Here is a 17,530-nt window from a genome sequence, read left to right as displayed (position 1 = left end):
TTAAGAATTGCTAATAATGTATTTGCAAACATTAATGTGAATTAAGTTGAATTTTAATGTTGAATGCTTTCAAGCATTCACCTAATAAAGCCACTGTTAAACATTAAAGAAAGAGAGGGAGAGAAAGGAAGAAAGAGACAAGGAGAGAAAGAGAGAAATAAAGAATGAGAAAAGGAAGCAAGCAAGCAAGCAGCCGTCTGCTTTTGCACCTTCTCCTTCCTTACTTAACCGCGGTAGTAAATTAATGGCACAGTGAAGCAGTGTAGCAGGTGGTTCTGAGCTCAGGCTCTGGAGCCAGAGTCACTAGCACTGAACTCTGGCTCTGCTCACTAACTCTGTGATTTGGGGGATGATATTTAACCTTCTTGTATCTCAGTTTTTATCTTCTGTGAAATGGGCCCATAGTAGTACCCATCTTATAGGTTGTAGGGAGGTTTAAATGAATTAAAACTTGAAATGTACTTATAACAGAGCCCACAGTTAATGCACAACCAATATTATAGTATTATTGTCTATTTAGCCCTTATCACCTTGTTCGTTTAATTGCGTGACCTGTTGTTCTGTCCCTTTCATTTTAAACTCGAAGCTCCATGAGGGTAAGGACCTTGCTGGCTATCTCCAGGAGCTGAAATACTTGCTGAATTACTAAATGAATAGGTAAATAACATTCGATAAATTGCTCAACCTTTTGAAGCCATCGCTTTCTTTATGTAAAATGTGGAAATGTATTATTTTGAGGATTAAAGGAAATAATTTTTTGTTCTTGGCATAACACATAGCACAAAGAACTGGTAGAGGTGTGTGTCTGAATAATTATATCCATTATCCATCCCACATGAAAGATTGTTTATCCTCTTGCCTTGTTCCTGTCCTCCTTAATGGCTTTACTGCTCATCTGGTTGTCTAAGATAAAGACCTCAGTCTTCCTATGTTTCTCCACCCCTTCTCCTCATCCCACACCTAATTGTTCAGTAGATTCTGTCCTACCTGTGAAATGCCCCTGTAATCCACCTTCTTGTTCTCACTAGTTCAGATCCATTTAGATGATTTTGTGCATAGCCAGTGTCAACAACCTTCCAACTGCTTGCTCTTCTTTTCTTCTCCCAACCCTCGATCATCTGCTTTCCTTGTTGCCTCAATTCTAGAATATAAATTTGATGCCCTCTCTCCTGATTGATAACCTTTGGTGATTCTTGATTGCTTATAAATTAAAGCCCAGATTTCTTAGTATAGTATGCGAGCCTCTTTACTAATATGACATCAGCTTAGCCTTCTTAACTGCTCTCCAGCCTTCCCCTTCTTGCACTCTGCTTTAGTCCTGCTGAATATCTCCCTTGGCCCAGATTTGCCCAGGTTCTGTTATCACATGTACCTTTGCTCATGTCCTTCCCTTTGCTTTCCCTGGTCCTCCCCATTAGTCTCTCTGTTTTTATTCTGCCTGGTAAATTCCTACCCATCTTTTGACATTGAGCCCAGTTGTCAGTTTATCTATGAGGCTCTCCAAGATTTCTCACTGTCCTTACATCAAATTGTTTTAAGGATTACATTGGATACTGACCAGTTCCATGACTGTCATGCTCCGTTAATCTACCAGCTCCTTGAAACTAAGACATATTTTTAAAAATGCACAGTGTGGATCTATGTAAAGTGTGTGTGTATTTTCCCTCTGGGCCTGGCAGAAGGAAGGGGTCCTTATACCCTAATACTCCATACTACTGCTTGGGGGGAACTGACCAGGGAGTTAAGATCTTGAGCTTTCTTGAAGCTTAAAGTATTTAGGGCTTAAGACGACAGGAAGTCAGAGATTCCTGGCATTCTCCAAATGAGGAGAGCAGAGGGATTTCCTGAAGTTTTCCTAAATTGTCCTAGAAATTGAGAGTTAGAAAAAGGAAGGAGGAGGCAGTGTCAGGGCTTGCCTGGCTCTAGGACAAGGTTTCTGGTCGGAGGCTCCTTGCTTGAACCAGGTTTTCCGGCCCTTACCTGTTTCCGTGCTGACCCTGAGCTGTGGCTCGTCCTGATTCACACGTCTGCTCTTCCTAAACTGCCTCTCAAGACGCGCCAGTTCCACTCGGACCACGCCAGGCTTCCAGCTTCCTCGGCAACACCTCTGGTCTTGCTGGCCCTCCTTGGCTGTTCTCTCTTCTTGACCTTTACTGGCCTTTTTTGTTTCTCACGATTCTGCTCTGACAAACACCATGATTCCTGGTATTTGACCCTAGCCTGATCTGTTGACTGATTCTGCTATGCCCTTTGGTTTTCCCAGAAGGGGAACTTGTAGACTGTCAGGGGAGCCTGATGTTACCCTGGGGCCAGATTGTGACAGCCGGTGTGCTCAGGCCCCTCAGCTGCCGGAGGGGCCCTTCTCTGGATATTCAGCTAATTAGGGGTGGACAGTCACTGCAGTTTTCTGTCAGCTTGTCTTTGTTGTATTGATAAGATATTTTAGGAGCCTGCAGTTCATGCTGATGACTAAGTGGTAAGGTTGTCAGAAAGATTATGAACTGCTTGAGAGCAAGTCTTCTACTTCTTTAGTTTTCCTTCCTCATAGCCCTCAGCATACATTAGTTCTCAGTAACTGTGATCTGAGTAATAATTAGAGTTGCTGAATCAGTCTTCTGTTTTATTTTGTTACATATTGTTCCTTATGCCGAGAGAGAGAGAGAGAGAGAGAGAGAGAGATTTAACTATAGTGAAAAATGTATAGATACTGTTAGTTCAGAGAGTTTTAAGTACGCTTTTTTCTACCCAGCAATAGTTGGACTCTTTTGTACTATTGAGATGTTGTTGTTAAAGTTAGTGTATTTTGGGAAAAGGTGTAAATCCTTTATTCCTCTTAGAACTATACAAAGATATGAAATAGCATGTCTCAAGGTTTTCTCCTCTCTCCTTCCGTGAAAGATTCGGATTGCCATTGATCCTCATGTCAACTTCAAGACTGATGTTTTAGAGTAGAAAATTAGGGTGTTTCTGCATAGAAATTGAAATAAAATATATTTATCAAATAGAATGGAATTTATTCCACAGTAAAGAGTAGTTCATCTTCACAGGCAGTGAATATAGATGTGGGCTGGCCCTTTTTAGAGACTTACCACAGATAAGAATCTGTTCCTCTTCAATCTACATATGCTGCCCAACACTTGTTTCTATTAAAAATTTCTAGGTATCTCAGTAAGACTTTTCACCACAGTTTTGAACTACAAATACATCGTTAGTTTAAATAAAATTAACATACACACAACATTTTCTTTAAAATTGTGTTAATGATATGAGCTATTATTGTTAAACTCTGCTATTTGAAAGCTTGCAAATCAGACTCTACCTTAATTTTTTAAACAGTGCTTTTGGGAGGTGGGAGGAGGAGGAATGGCTGCAAGGGCCTTAATTATTTTGTCTAGTTCCACTATCCATGTGATTTTTGTCTTTAGAGGAAAATTGTGGCCTTTTTTTGTTCTTGCAAATATTGGATCATTCTGTTTTGTAGTAAAATTAAGATGCAACATAACATAGCTTGTGTTTTTTATTCCTTACTATTAGACCCTGAGATAAGTAAGTGCCTATATGATGTTTAGGTCCTAAAATTTTGCATTTAAAATTTCGCTCATTTCACATAAGTAGCTTCGTTTCCTTGTAGTTGAAAATACCTGCTGATTGTGCACGAGGTAGATGGGATGGTCATGTCTGCCGTTTGCACCTAGCACAATTAAAGATGGAGCTTACAGTTTATGCTCCAGATTTCGTATTCTTATCTCTGGTTACACTAGTCACCCTCTGCTGGCCTTTGCCAGGGTGATCTGTCTGTGCTATAGTTTCTTGCAAGATCACTTTGATAAATGATTTTTGGAAATTTGAAAATACTCTGGACCTTATGTCTAGAAATAATGGGTGTTTGAGAAACATTAATTGACTTTGTATGTACATATCTGTATGTCTTTCTACATCTTGTTTTCTTTTTTCCTATCCATGCTCTGTTAGCAAATATATATATTAATAAGTATTCCAACTATGCTAGTCCCTTGACTGTGTATACAGACTTGGTATGCAGTGGACAGGCTTACATTTTGGACTATGTCATAGTATAAATGGTGCTGACATTACTTAAGAAGGGATCTCACGTTCAGGCATCTCATATAGCTTCATATATAGTACATGGACTCAGACAGACTTGAATTTAAATCTTCTTCCTGATGCTTTTCTGTATAACCTAGAACAAGAGACAACCTTTTTAAGCTTCTTGTTTCTCATCTTTAAAATAAGAACAACAGATCTTCATAAATTTGACGTGATGATTAAATAAGTGATCAAACATATAGCAATGCACTTGACGCAAGTAAATTTTTAGTAAATTGTGGCTGATGCTGTTATTGTCATTGTCAATAGTAGTCACTTACACTGCTGTTGAAGATTTATCTGTTACACTTACTTTTGGTAATTTCCATCCCTGAAGTTCACTTTCCTTTTTATTTGGATGTTGGGCCAAGGAATAGAAACACGTCTTGAGTCTTCATGGGGGAAGGTTTTTTCCTGTTCTCTCTAAGTATACGTCATGTTATTTAATATACTTTTATGGACTCAACTATTGTGACCAGGATTGGCCATAGGCAATACTTTTATTTTTTTACAAATTCTCTAGGAATGTATCATTTTCATTACCAAGTGTTACATTTTAAACAGAGACACTCTCTTGAGGAAACACTGCCAAGTCGTGGGGCTCAGCAGTGGATGGAAGTGTACAGGCCATTTCCCAAAGCTTCCCTAGTAGTTTTACGGCAGAACACTCTCCCCTGTCCTCCCGACACACACCCAGGGATGAGATAGACGCGGATAACACACAGCGACTTACTGGAAGCGGGTGAGAGAAGGGCCCTTACCGCCAGACACAGGTTTGAGCTCCCGACTGTCCTGGTCCTCCCCGTTCTCTCTCCCTAAATCATGCCTGTGCCCATCCTGTGCGCACATGCACACAGCAGAGCTCAGCACTGGGATCTCTCTTTTTTCTTCCTACTCCTGGCAAAACTCAGGTCCCGAAGAGCTCATATTACAGACTCCTCACTTAAGTTTTGTGTAATCAAAAAGAGGAGTTTGCAGACTTAAGGAGTCTCTAACTCACAGATTATCCTTTAGGAGAAAACACTTAGGAAAGGGAAAGGAACAGTGGAAAGTTTTTTTCCTCTGAAACTCTCTACCTCTCCCCCGTGTTTAAAATGAAGATACTTTCCTAGTATCTCTGAAAATCGGGGAATGAAAAGATACGCAACTACAGCTTTATAGGCAGGCAACTCTGTAATAAAATTTACTCTGTGAATGGGTCATTTTTTCTTAGACAAGTTTAACAGTTCTTTTAAAAAAAATTGTTGAGACTCACTTAAGTTTACTTGGTTTTCCCACATACCAAGTGTTACTTTAGTGTAGGTAATCCTCACTTTGCATGATTATATAGAACCATAAAAATGACCGTTCATCCTAAAGCCATGCAAAGCAATCTTAATAATCAATGAGAAAAATCAAATTGTTCGATAAACTTGAATAATTTTTTGTCAGAACTCTGTCAGTGACTCTTGCTGTCATTTATAAATGTATATGAAGATGAAAAAATAGTAAAACTGGTATTTATTTAGTGCTTTAATGTTTATGTAGTACAATTTAAGACATTAGAAACATTGAGAAGTGAAATGTTTTCTTTCTTTATAGAAAACTTACATAGTCTGAACAGCAGTGCCTGCCTTCTTATCATCTAGCTTACGATACGCAGGTAGCAGACTCTCTAACGCTTTGATGAATTGTGGTTGGTACTCCTTAGTTTGCATCATCTTTAACATTTTATCCTTTTGTGCTTTCAGTGTCATGAAATAGCTCTACATCGCTTTAATGTGAAGTTTTTTGCCAGCCTGTCACTTCCTCTAGACATCTTTATCCTTTTCATCACAACTACTTCTCTCATTTATGTCAAGAAGTTTGCCTTTCCCAAGTTCCTCTGGCGTACCTAGGGTTTCTCGAATACCTGCAGTTTGAGCATCCCCACAGTCAGCTATTCTTTTCTAACTAAATTTACATTAGATTCTTATTTTACTAGTAGCGTTAGTCAGTTTTTCCATTCTTTGTTGCACCTCGTGTTTGTTGGCCAAGTCCGTTGTTTGATTATCCACTTTCATAAAATGTCATGTGGCAGCACGACTCCATGTATTGCTGTCTTGTGTGTGAACTGAGTAACAGATGCACAGGGACTCATTCATCACTTTCAGGCTCTGAAAAAAGTGACCTGCTTGGTCACTGATTGTGGTGCATGCTTGTTATTTTTATAGTGTGTTGTGACCTGAGAGGCTAGCAGTGAAGTTTTTACTTTATGCGGCTACTCATAGTCAACATAATGTGGTGAATCTGAACCACGTTGTTAAGTGACTGGTGCTATATAGCTAAACTGTGGCAACTGAAATTTGTGCATATAGGAGCCTTTTACATCAAGGACCTCAGTACTGAAAACCTGCCAGATAGGCCAGATCACAAAAGCTGGTCCAGATCCAAATTGCTTTCACTTTGCTTCACTCTTACCTCAGGTCCTAAGGAAGGAAAAGATTTAGAATCAAAGGTACGTGGGAAGCAGATGGGCTTGCTTCCCCAGCGCCCCTCTTGTTCCTCAAGAAGATGTTTCTGAAGTTTGCTGGTCTCAGCAACCCACTGCGCTGGCTGCATGAATCCCTTTTGTTGGGGATACCATTGAGAACTAGAGAGGCGAGGCCACGAACGTTTTCACAACTAGTTGATGGTTGCATGGCACTAGAGGTTAGTCCTTCTGACACTTGGTTCTGACATTTATTCTTTTACCACATTTGCTTTCTTACCCCCTTCAAACACATCCTGTTCCTCCTGGATAATGGGCAATGACAAAATGTGGTCTTGGGAACTTTTCATTGTTAAAGACACCCTTACTCTTGTTATAATACCTCAGAGGCCCAACCAGTAGGACTTTCATTTCTCTTACGTCTAGTAGGGACAGGAAGACTCTTGTACCTCTGTCACTTTTGGACAGGGGAGCCCTCAGCCAGAATGTATCCATCAGTTAACATTGCAAGATGAAAAACCCTTTAAGCTTCTCCTACATTCTAGCAGAACACACTTCCAGTATCACATGCAGCCCCCAAACTGCTTTATGATGTTTTCTCTGACATAATGAAGCCTTTGGCCATCACTGCTGCTTTAAAAATCAAAACCTTTTGGTCTCTAAAGGAATGTTTATAAAAATACTCCATTTTGAAATTTGCTCAGGAGAAGGAAGTATGGTAAGTGATGTTAGAAATCCCTCTAGCTTGCCTTGACATTGACTCATTTAATGTTATGAACTCTGGAAATGTCTGGAATTAGTGTGGGTAAGAGAGAATTAAAACTCAAAGTTAAATAAACTCTTATCCTCCTTGTTTTCTTCCATTGGAGTGTAGCATCGGGTATGCCTTCCTAACTGTTATTTCTATGTGGTCAAGTAAATTGTCCCTTGCCAGATGTGTATAGGTATCTAGTGTAAGCAAAAAATCCCTGATACCTATGTCCAAAGTCTCATGTGTCTGCATTCTCTTGCTAAGATGGAAGTGGAGAGTTCTGTTTTTGGATGGAGCAATGTAGAACAGCAAGCCTGTGGTTAATATGGCCTTCTCTGTTGCTCTTCTTGGTGTCAGTGAAAAAAGAAAATAAGCAGTCAAACAAACGTGTGAAACACGTAGTTTAGTAATTTAGTGACTCGTAATACTCCTATGTTAAAGGGGCCCAAGGGCCTTTGGCTTACCTTGTGGTGGTAGCTCTGTCTTGGTGTAAGACATCGATGTATCTTAAAGAAAGCAACATTTTTTCAAGAAATATTTAATGAGAAACTACTGTGTATCCAAAAGGAGCTAGTAGTAAATGTAAGATGTTGAACTCCCTGCTTTCCTGGAGCTTATACTCCAATAGGGAAGGGAGAGACAGAAAACAAACTACATGGATTGATTAATTGATCAGTTCCTTGCTTTCACTGTATATTTCTTCTAGTTTGCCCACCGGCACAGGCCCCTTATTAGCATGGTAAAAAGGTCTGACCATTCGAAGTATTATAGACTTGCGAAGTATTGGAATGGAGCTTTGGGGAATTGAGGGCAGTGACCTCTTAGAAAACAGCCAGCTCCATCAGTGACTCCTGCTTGCTTGTCCCTCTGCTGTGTGCTTCATTGCTGGCCTTCGTTGCTAGTTCTTACGGCACTTCAGCTTTATTTCTGAAGTAACACAAAAAAATACACTTAGGTTATCATTTTAACTTCAACTCAGAACAATTTGTTAACTTACTTCTTTTAAAATCGTAATAATAAAAATGGGGCAAATGTAGCATCATAAAATGACATTATGTTTGCAATTCCAGGCTAAAACCTAGAATAAGAAGCTGCTAATATTTGGATGAAACATTCCTTCTTTATCATTACTTCTTACGTAGGCTTCTGAGCTCCCAAGGACATCCTTTGGTAACAGCTAACTTACTATGTAGCAACATTATTTGATTTGAAATCCTTTGATTTTTTTTTTCATCTGAGGATAGCTTTATTATAAAAATTGCACTTAAGGAAAAACAAATTTTATCTTGCTAAGCAAATTTAAGGCTGTCGCTTTTGCTCTTTTCATTAAATAAACATGCTGTACAGTTTTTCCATTTAAAAATGTGTTAGTTGTTTGATTATGCCGGAGTCAAGAACACACAAATAATTTTGCTGAATGAACTTGAAGATCTTTGTCCACTTTTTAAAATTCTCTTGCAGAAACTACCACTCTGTCAAATACTACATTTACAAATGAAAACATTTTTCTTTGGTGAAGAAAGAAAAGCTCCCATCATTCATTTAACCAGATACGCATGGTAGTGAACTTTGTCTTTAGAAGAAGGAGGCTTGTTACTGTGGCTGCTTTTGTTTTGGTTATACCTGTTGGGTTTGCGTTATGTTTTAGAGGTTGAAAGGGAGTATGCTCTTTCTGGGAGTTCAGTTAATTGCAGTGAGTTTATCGATATTTGGTAATGTGTCTTTCAAGGCCCTTTCTAACCCTGAAATTCTATGAATCTATATTCGCCTTTCCCCTGCTTTTTTCCCCAAGTGATAAGACAAGCAGGTATCATGTCAGAGGGAGCTGGAGAGTGAATTGGGCTACCATTTAGGAGGAGGCGTTGGGTACTGAGTGAGAGACAGAACATACAGTGGGTAACTCTAAGAATTTCAGTTAACTGTTGGTTCCTTCTCCTTTTTGTTTGTTTTTTTTTTTTTTAAATAGTGCTACTGGCTCCTTCTCCTGTTTATTTATTTTTTAATATTTAGTGCATTTTATTAATTGTAATTATTTTTGTAATTAGGGAAGAAAGAAAGGAAAATAAAAATCCATAGATAAAAACAATGTTTAGAAGTCACTTCTCAAGTACCTTGCTCCGAAAAAAAAATGTGTGAATTCTTCAAGATTGGCCTATATTTAAGTCATCAAAAAGATGATTAAGTAAAGTCTTTTTAAAAGAACTTTTGTGGAGAGAAGTTATTTTTCATGGGGTTAGAATGTAAGGCCTTATGTTTACTGACTCATAAGAAGCAGTTTCCTGAAAGGTGGAATTTTCCTTGGTGGTCAGGTAGAATTTAAGGTAGATATTTTATGTCCCTTGGAGCTGAGACAGTCTTATTGATCATTGTATCATCAGTTCCAAAGATACGACCAGCCATACTAGGTGCTCAAAAATTATATTCTGAGCAGAACCCAGTACCCATTCTTAAGGGAATAATGAAAACAAGATACCCCAAGTGAAAGGAGTGAATTTTTGATGTATTCTTTTTCATTTACTCTTCAAAATGTTCCTTTTCAGAAAATGTTAAAATGTTTCTATGTGTAATTTAGTGGAACCACAAGCACTGATTTTGTATCTCAGAGTTGGAAGAAATGAAATTGATTTCCCACACAGTTGTAAAATGCCAAAAATACGTAGAGCTAAAATGAATTAAAGCCTGGTGTTCAGAAAGGCCAAGTTAAAAACTTCAGATCAAGGGTGGCTGTGATTGAAATGGTCCAAATAAGTATTTAAAGCCACTCCTGCTGGAACTGTTAAGATTTCTGAATTTCAAATTGGCATTTTATGTTTGACAAGGTGACATTGTATAAGAAATGTATTGTAAAACACTGCTGTATGATAGGAAAATGATTGAATGTAAATATTTCAAGATGTGGACCACTGTTCAAATGTTATCATAAATCTTTGCCATTGTTTTAGGGTATAACTCTTCCTGCATATATGAGCTGAGTTGATAGAGCTAGCTCTTGGAAGGGAAATCATCAGCGAGCCTCTGCCTCACTGCTACCACTAGTGTGACTTGGTCACAAAACTAGTAGGCCTTTGCCGTTACTATCATATGCTTATTGTTACATGGATGGGAAAACTCTCCTTTGAAGCTACTACATCTGATATTACTCTTATCCTGCTCATTATGTGGTCTGAAGTGTCACTGTTAATTAGAATGGGCAGAGACAATTTGTACTCTTAAACTTTGAAAAGGAAAGAAAAAAGCTTGAACTATAAGGTTAACTATCCATCCATTCCTTGCAGGTTTGGAAGGTTTACAGTAGCTGCCCTTCAGTCCAAAGTCGAACAGTATGAACGTGAAACCAATCGCCTCAAGAAGGCCCTGGAACGAAGTGATAAGTATATAGAGGAACTGGAATCTCAAATTACACAGCTAAAAAATTCAAGTGACGAGAAGGAAGCTATGAATTCCATTTGCCAGAGAGCACTTTCTACAGATGGCAAGGTGAGCAAAGACTGTGAGGAAGATATGGCATCCAAGAATCAAGGTGATGGTGCCAGAAAGCAGCTTGGCTCATCCACCTCGAGTTCTCAGCTGGCAAAACCTTCTAGCAGTTCCGCTAGGCAAGAAAGCACCAGCAAAACAGAACCAAATTGTTCTAAGAACAAAGACCTGTATCAAAAGCAGGTGGAAGTAATGTTAGATGTGACAGATACAAGTATGGATACTTACTTGGAAAGAGAATGGGGTAATAAGCCTGGCGATTGTGTCCCCTTCAAAGATGAAGAACTCTATGATCTTCCAGCTCCCTGTACACCTTTGTCCCTTAGTTGCCTCCAGCTCAGCACACCAGAAAATAGAGAGAGCTCTGTGGTCAAAGCAGGAGGGTCCAAAAAGCACTCAAACCATCTCAGAAAATTAGTGTTTGATGATTTTTGTGATTCTCCAAATGTTTGTAATAAAGATTCTTCAGAAGATGATAGAAGTGAAAATGAAAAGAAATCAGAATGTTTTACTTCCCCAAAGACGGGGTTTTGGGATTGTTGTTCCACCAGTTATGCCCCCAGCTTGGACTTTGACAGCTCGGAGGGGAACACGATAGCAAATTCTGTTGGAGAAATTTCTTCAAAATTGAGTGAGAAATCAGGCTCATGTTTATCCAAGAGGTTGAATTCCATCCGCTCTTTTGAAATGAATAGGACAAGAACATCCAGTGAAGCATCAATGGACGCAGCTTACCTTGATAAAATCTCAGAGTTGGATTCAATGATGTCAGAGTCAGACAACAGCAAGAGCCCTTGTAATAACGGTTTTAAGTCATTGGACTTGGATGGGTTATCAAAGTCATCTGAAGGCAATGAATTCCTTGAGGAACAAGATAAGTTGGACGAAAGAACTAAGCCAAACCTTTCCAAAGGTTCTATAACTACTGATCAGTTAGAAAATGGAAATGAATGGAAACCCAACTCTTTTTTCCTCCTCTCTCCATCTGACCAAGAAATGAATGAAGATTTTTCACTCCATCCCAGTTCTAACCCAGGAACCAATGAAATCAAACCCCCAAGCTGTTTGTTTCAGACTGAGTTCTCCCAGGGTATTTTGTTAAGCAGTTCCCACCGGCTATTTGAAGATCAAAGGTTTGGGTCATCTTTGTTTAAGATGTCCTCAGAGATGCATGGGCTTCATAACCACCTTCAGTCTCCTTGGTCTACTTCTTTTGTGCCTGAAAAGAGGAATAAAAATGTGAATCAATCCACAAAAAGAAAAATCCAGACCAGCCTTTCTAATGCCAGCCCATCGAAAGCAACTAAAAGTTGACTCATTAGTAAGGTGTCATTTATGTTTTTGTCCTGAAAGGAATATAAGGTTTTAAAATTACTTTTTTCCCCTCATAAAAGCTCTAGACAATTTTGAATTGATAATCTTTAGTCAGATATCAGGTCAGAATGGTGGATTAGCCTATACCCAGGATACTTCTGTTCATTTTGAAGAGTTTAGTCTTTTTCATTTTTGACCAGAAAAGGTAGGGAGAGGGTTTCTTTTTAATGAATATTATATGTGTCTGGTTTGGGTATATTTCGTTTTCTTGAATCTTGATTTAACTATTCACATGCAGTGGCCTATTAATAAGTCTCAGTTGTTTTCAGAACTTGGATTTCTTAAATAAAACTTTTGATGTTGTCTGCATACTGCTTATAAGACACTTGAGTTCTTTAAAGCTTCTCCCAGGGTGGAAATTATTTTGCCTGCTTCTTTTTATTTATGTTTAGTGATGGCCTAACTTTTATTCAAGGCTGTGGTGGAGAAACAGCACTCAAACTTTAGTCCAATATTCATTTACTTTTTTTTTTTTAGGTTTTACGTACAGGTTTGCATTTTTAACATTGTGTTTTGTCCAGTTTTTGTGAAAATGTGTTGCTAGTATGAAAGAATACATTTTCTATATGAAAAAATTTGTTTAATGTCAGGTAGCTTTCATTGTTCGTCTTTTTGTGTGTGTTGAAAATCAGAAATTGAGTCTACTTGACTAAGAAATCACAGAACAGTTGGATTTGGAGGAGCCTAAACTTGGTAGCATCATTGTTTCAGATATACAGGTGCAAAAGTTCTTGATCCACTTATGTCCCCAGGGAGGTTTTTATGGAGTGGTGAAGTTCTTGTTTGCATGTTACTGTTCTTTGTGGAAACTGTGTGCATGGTAGCATCCTTGCTCGCACTGTCTTCCTTACTTAAGAAAAAGAAGTTTCAGTTCACTAATAGAATATTTTTTAATGTAGGACCATTTTTTTTTTCCGTGAAGTGTTAAGGGGATGAGAATAGGTGAGCTAAGCACAATTTTTAATTTAGGCTCTGAAAAGGTATACTATTCTAAACATGTTTGGTATGCCTGCATAGGCCTTTAAAATGGCTTGTATGCTAATGACTTGTTTATCTAATGTGCACTGAGCATTTTACATTAATACTGTACTGTTTTACATTAATACTGCATGCTTTTCTATGTGAATTGAATAAAGGATGTCATAAGCACTGTAATCCTTGATGTTGTCTCAGATGTTGAATAAGCCTATAAAGACCAGTAACACTTAACCATTTTAAATTGCTCTTTGAATTTAAGGGTTTGCAAACTCTGGCCCATTGACCAAATCTGGCCTTTACCTGTCTTTGTGAAAGGCCTGTGAACCAAAAAATGGTTTGTACATTTTAATGAGTTTTAAAAATCCGAAGAATATTTCATAGCACAGGAAAATGATCTGAAATTCAAATTTCAGTGTTTCTAATTAAAGTCTTATTAGAACACAGCTCCATTTATTTCTTTACATTTGATCTGTGGCTGCTTTTGTACTGCAGTGGCAGACTTAAATAGTTGCGACAGAGACCTTCTGGCCCACAAAGCCTGCGATATTTACTGTTTGGACTTTCACAGAAACATTGGCTGACCTCTGTTACAATAATTCAGGATTCAATGAAACCATAGAATTATAAAAAATCACTTACGATTTGGAGAATCATGACTTCTACTTTTAGAAGTAATAAGAGCCTCCCCCTCCCAAAAGCTAATAGAAAGCATAATTTTTGCTGTCATATTTTTATCCAATAAACATTTGTGCATTATTTCATCTTTCTGATAATGTTTAAGCTAATGGATATGTTCAGATATATTGCAGTTTAAATATCTTTGACAGTGTGGTTATACATTTGAAATTCTACTAAATGCAGAAATTAAAGATTTTCTGAATAAATTTGGGGGTAAACCTCACTCTAATTCTGTCTCTAACTCTTCTTTACCAGGAATGTGTCAGTTTTTAATCCAAATACAAACTGACACTATGCCATGGAAATGCAGAGTGTGTAACCTGACTTACTAATGCCTACCTAGGGTGAGGGTGTCTCTGTTGGACTCGGGTATATCCCAGCTGCTTCAGAAACCCTGCTCCATCCTCTCCAAAACAGTATTTCATACATTATATTAGATTAATCAAACCTGTGACATTCCTCAGTTGAAGGAAATAATATGTGCAGGATTTGATTTTAATGACACATTCTCATTTGTACTTCTAATCTCTTTACCATAATCTGAAATGTCATGACAAATATGATGGTCTCACATTTTTAAATATAATCTATTACATGTATACACTCTAAAACAAAACAAAACAGACAAAAAAAACTACCTTTTATTGAAACCAAGTACTTTACTAACCTCTATCTCATCTAAACTTTTTTCAAACTCTGTGAGCCAAGAATTATTTCCCCCAGTTTACAAATAAGTGAATTGAGGGTTAGTGGTCACTCAGCTAGAATGGGGTTGGAATCGTGTCCTGGAGCTGGGCCTCTGACCCCAGAGCTTGGACTTCGTCTCGTGCATGGGAAGCATAGGAGTTCACATTTGTAAGCCAAAGGATGAATGGGTTTGAAGTTTACAGGATTCTTTTTTAAGCAGTATTTGGGAAGTATCAGCATGTTTCTTTTCAAGTAGCATTTAATTCCTGCCGGTGTCCTGGATCTGAGTCTACTACTAAGTGGAAGCTCAGTGATGGGAGCTGTATATGTGCCACTTTTAAGTTTATAGAAATTCGCATTAACTCCGACATTTAGATGAATTTCAAAATAGCACCAAAGCTATGTTGGAAAAAGATGTGCTGGTGATAAAGGGAAGACATATCAATTCATGTCTTTATAAAAACAGTTTCTTTTGACTGCTCATCTTTCTAAAAATGCTATGGTGAAGAGAATGTGACATTATGCTAGATACTTTTTTTTTTAACATGACCTTTAGTGTTCATATTTCAATTTTGAAAATCTTCATCCCATCCAAAATGACAGTCTTTTCCCTGTTTAAATGGATCAACTGAGACTTAAAACTGAAAATGGCAGATTTTAATATTGATAGTTCCTTAATTTCAAATCTGCTCTGTTTTCCTATAAACTTTTATATTTACATTGGTTTGAAACCTCTAAAGTTAGCACTGAACAAGGGAAGAAATTTGGTCTTTATTCTTCATACATTTCACGAATTTGTTTGAATGCTTTTCAATTATTCAAAGTGTAATACACGCACTAGACATTCCCCCTCTCCGCCCACTTTTGCACCTGTGAATGATGTTTGTAGAGATCAGTTTAACTTTATGGAATGTGGCCTATTAGATTAGAAGGGTTTCCCAAGGCCTCATAAGAAGGTCTTTCATTCCTATTCGTGGGAGTCCTACAACAGTCTTTGCCTATCATGATGTAACCCGATCCTTTTAATAATGCTTGGCAGAGAGAAAACCTTTTAAGCAATGATCTCAGAGTGCATAGTGAACATTTATTGCCTAATTCTCGGAACCCCACTCTGAGCGAGGAAGCATCTATTAAGTTGCAGATTTCTTTTAAGAACCCATCTGAAGCTTAGGCTTGGGTGATCTTCAGTTTGATATGACAGAGGCAGTCTAGAATACCTGGAATTGAAGCTCCATTTCTTGAAACATGGTAGAAGAGCCCTAGGTCTGCTGTGTATTAACAGGGAGCAGACCTCTAATAAATATTAGTTGGATTAACCAAGTGTGTAGAAGTGTGCGCCTAGTGTGACACATAATTTGGGGATGTAAAGATCAGTACCCTAGGGCAAGGATTTGTCAGGCATTTGCTGAGGTTTACTTAAGGAAGGAGGACCTAGTTCTGGTCCATTTTGATTCTTAAAACATTGGTGAGTAGAAAGGTGAACTGGGGATAGCGAGGGGCAGAGAGGAAACCACGCGGCTTCACGGACATCCTATTTGTGTTGGGCCTTTAAGGATGCGTAAGAGTTTGGTGCAGAAGACATCTGTTCTGCATGCGTGTCCGCTCTCCTGCAAGTGGGCGCCTGTTTATCGTAAGACTCTGAAGAGGTGCTGAAGGAACCATTCCCTAACAACAGGGCTCCTGGTTGAAAAAGGTTTCCCCATTGCTCCAGCCTGAGCTGGCAAGTTTGACTTCGGTCCACCTCTTCTCTCTCAGCATCCCCTGAGACTCTAGGCTCGCCCTCGCCGCCAGGATGGGCGGCCTTCTGGCGAGACTCTGACTCCCTGGGCGCTGGAAGGCTCAGGAGGTGGCAGGGCTGGCCCATCATCTGTCCATTAAGCCGAGGCTTGGCGCTCCGAGGGCCGGAAGGCGCGACCTCGCTTCACTCACGGGGTCATCTTTGTGCTGGGGGTGGGGAGGTGAGGTCTGGCCCGCCAGCCTCGGCTCGGATCCCGCTTTCTTCCGTCTGATTCCGGCGAACCCCGCCTTCCCGGATTCTCGAAGCCAGTACCGCTCCCTCTCCCCACCCCCAGACTCCCGGGAGGACAGACCGTGCCCCTCCTGCCGGGGTTTCCTGCGCTCTTGAGGGCGCTCACAGCCGCTCCCGCCCAAGCCCCACCCGAAGAAAGGACCTCCGCCGCGGTTTCCTTTCATTTTATTACCACGCGCGAAACCTGGCGATTAAGACGCGAAACCAACAAAGAGTTTTCTTTCCACCTTAACCTTGCACACAATCCTTTAACAAATTAATTAATCCTAATGAATTAACACTTCATTTATTTAAACGCGCTACAGTCCATGAATTAAATTTTCATGCAGTGATTAAAGGCTGTTAAAATATGCATGATTTCGTTAAAATTTTATAATAAATCAGGGCAATGTGTTACATGACAAGGCAACTATTTCCCAGTCCCTCGCAAGGGGCTTTGATTTGTGCAGGCGGCGCGGAAGAGGGGCGGCTGGCGGCGGCGCCGGCGAGCGTTGGAGCGGGGCGACGGGACCCAGCTCCGCACATCGGCGTTTGGACTCGCCGGTTCGCGCTTTCCTCCGTGGCGTCTGGACCCTCTTGGGGACCCTGCTCCTGCAGGCGGAGCCGAGCTTGAGGAGGACGACGGGAGCCCGCCTCTCGGTCCCCGGAACTGCACTCGTGGGGGGCTGGGGGTCCTCTGCTGTCCTTTTGCTCCAGCCGAGCTGCCTTCCAGCAACGCGTGCGTGCGTCTGGGTCGGAGCGGCGGGCGGGCGGCTATCTGGGGGAGAGGAAGGCGACACAACTTCCATCTCGTCTCGTGGGGTCAGGGGCGGATGTGTGTGTTGTAGAGTTGGTTTGTTCGTAATTTTTAACTAGGGTACCTCGACGCCCTTTCTCTGACCAGCGCGGTCTCCCTTTTGGAAGGAGCCTGGGCGGGGAGGGGGCGGCTCTGCTTCTCTTGGGACCTAAACCGCAGGGGTCCGTGGCCAAGCTTAGCGGTTCATTATTCACCTGGACAGCA

At 39.9% G+C, this 17,530-nt stretch overlaps 1 protein-coding gene across 3 annotated transcripts in view; it reads left to right on the top strand.

Annotated features, from left to right (window-relative positions):
- Positions 1–13,313, top strand: part of OBI1 (ORC ubiquitin ligase 1) — a 39,903-nt gene extending 26,590 nt beyond the window's left edge. For all 3 annotated transcript variants that reach the window (XM_072976381.1, XM_072976382.1, XM_072976383.1), the window contains one exon: positions 10,583–13,313. In XM_072976381.1, coding sequence (XP_072832482.1) covers positions 10,583–12,098 — 1,516 coding nt within the window. In that variant the 3' untranslated portion in view covers positions 12,099–13,313. The remainder of the gene's footprint in view (positions 1–10,582) is intronic.
- The last annotated feature ends 4,217 nt before the right edge of the window (positions 13,314–17,530 follow it).

The sequence above is a fragment of the Vicugna pacos genome, chromosome 14 (genome assembly GCF_048564905.1).
Source record: "Vicugna pacos chromosome 14, VicPac4, whole genome shotgun sequence".
Lineage (NCBI taxonomy): Eukaryota > Metazoa > Chordata > Mammalia > Artiodactyla > Camelidae > Vicugna > Vicugna pacos.
Note: the sequence above shows the minus strand (reverse complement) of the source record. Positions and strands in the feature narration are given on the sequence as shown.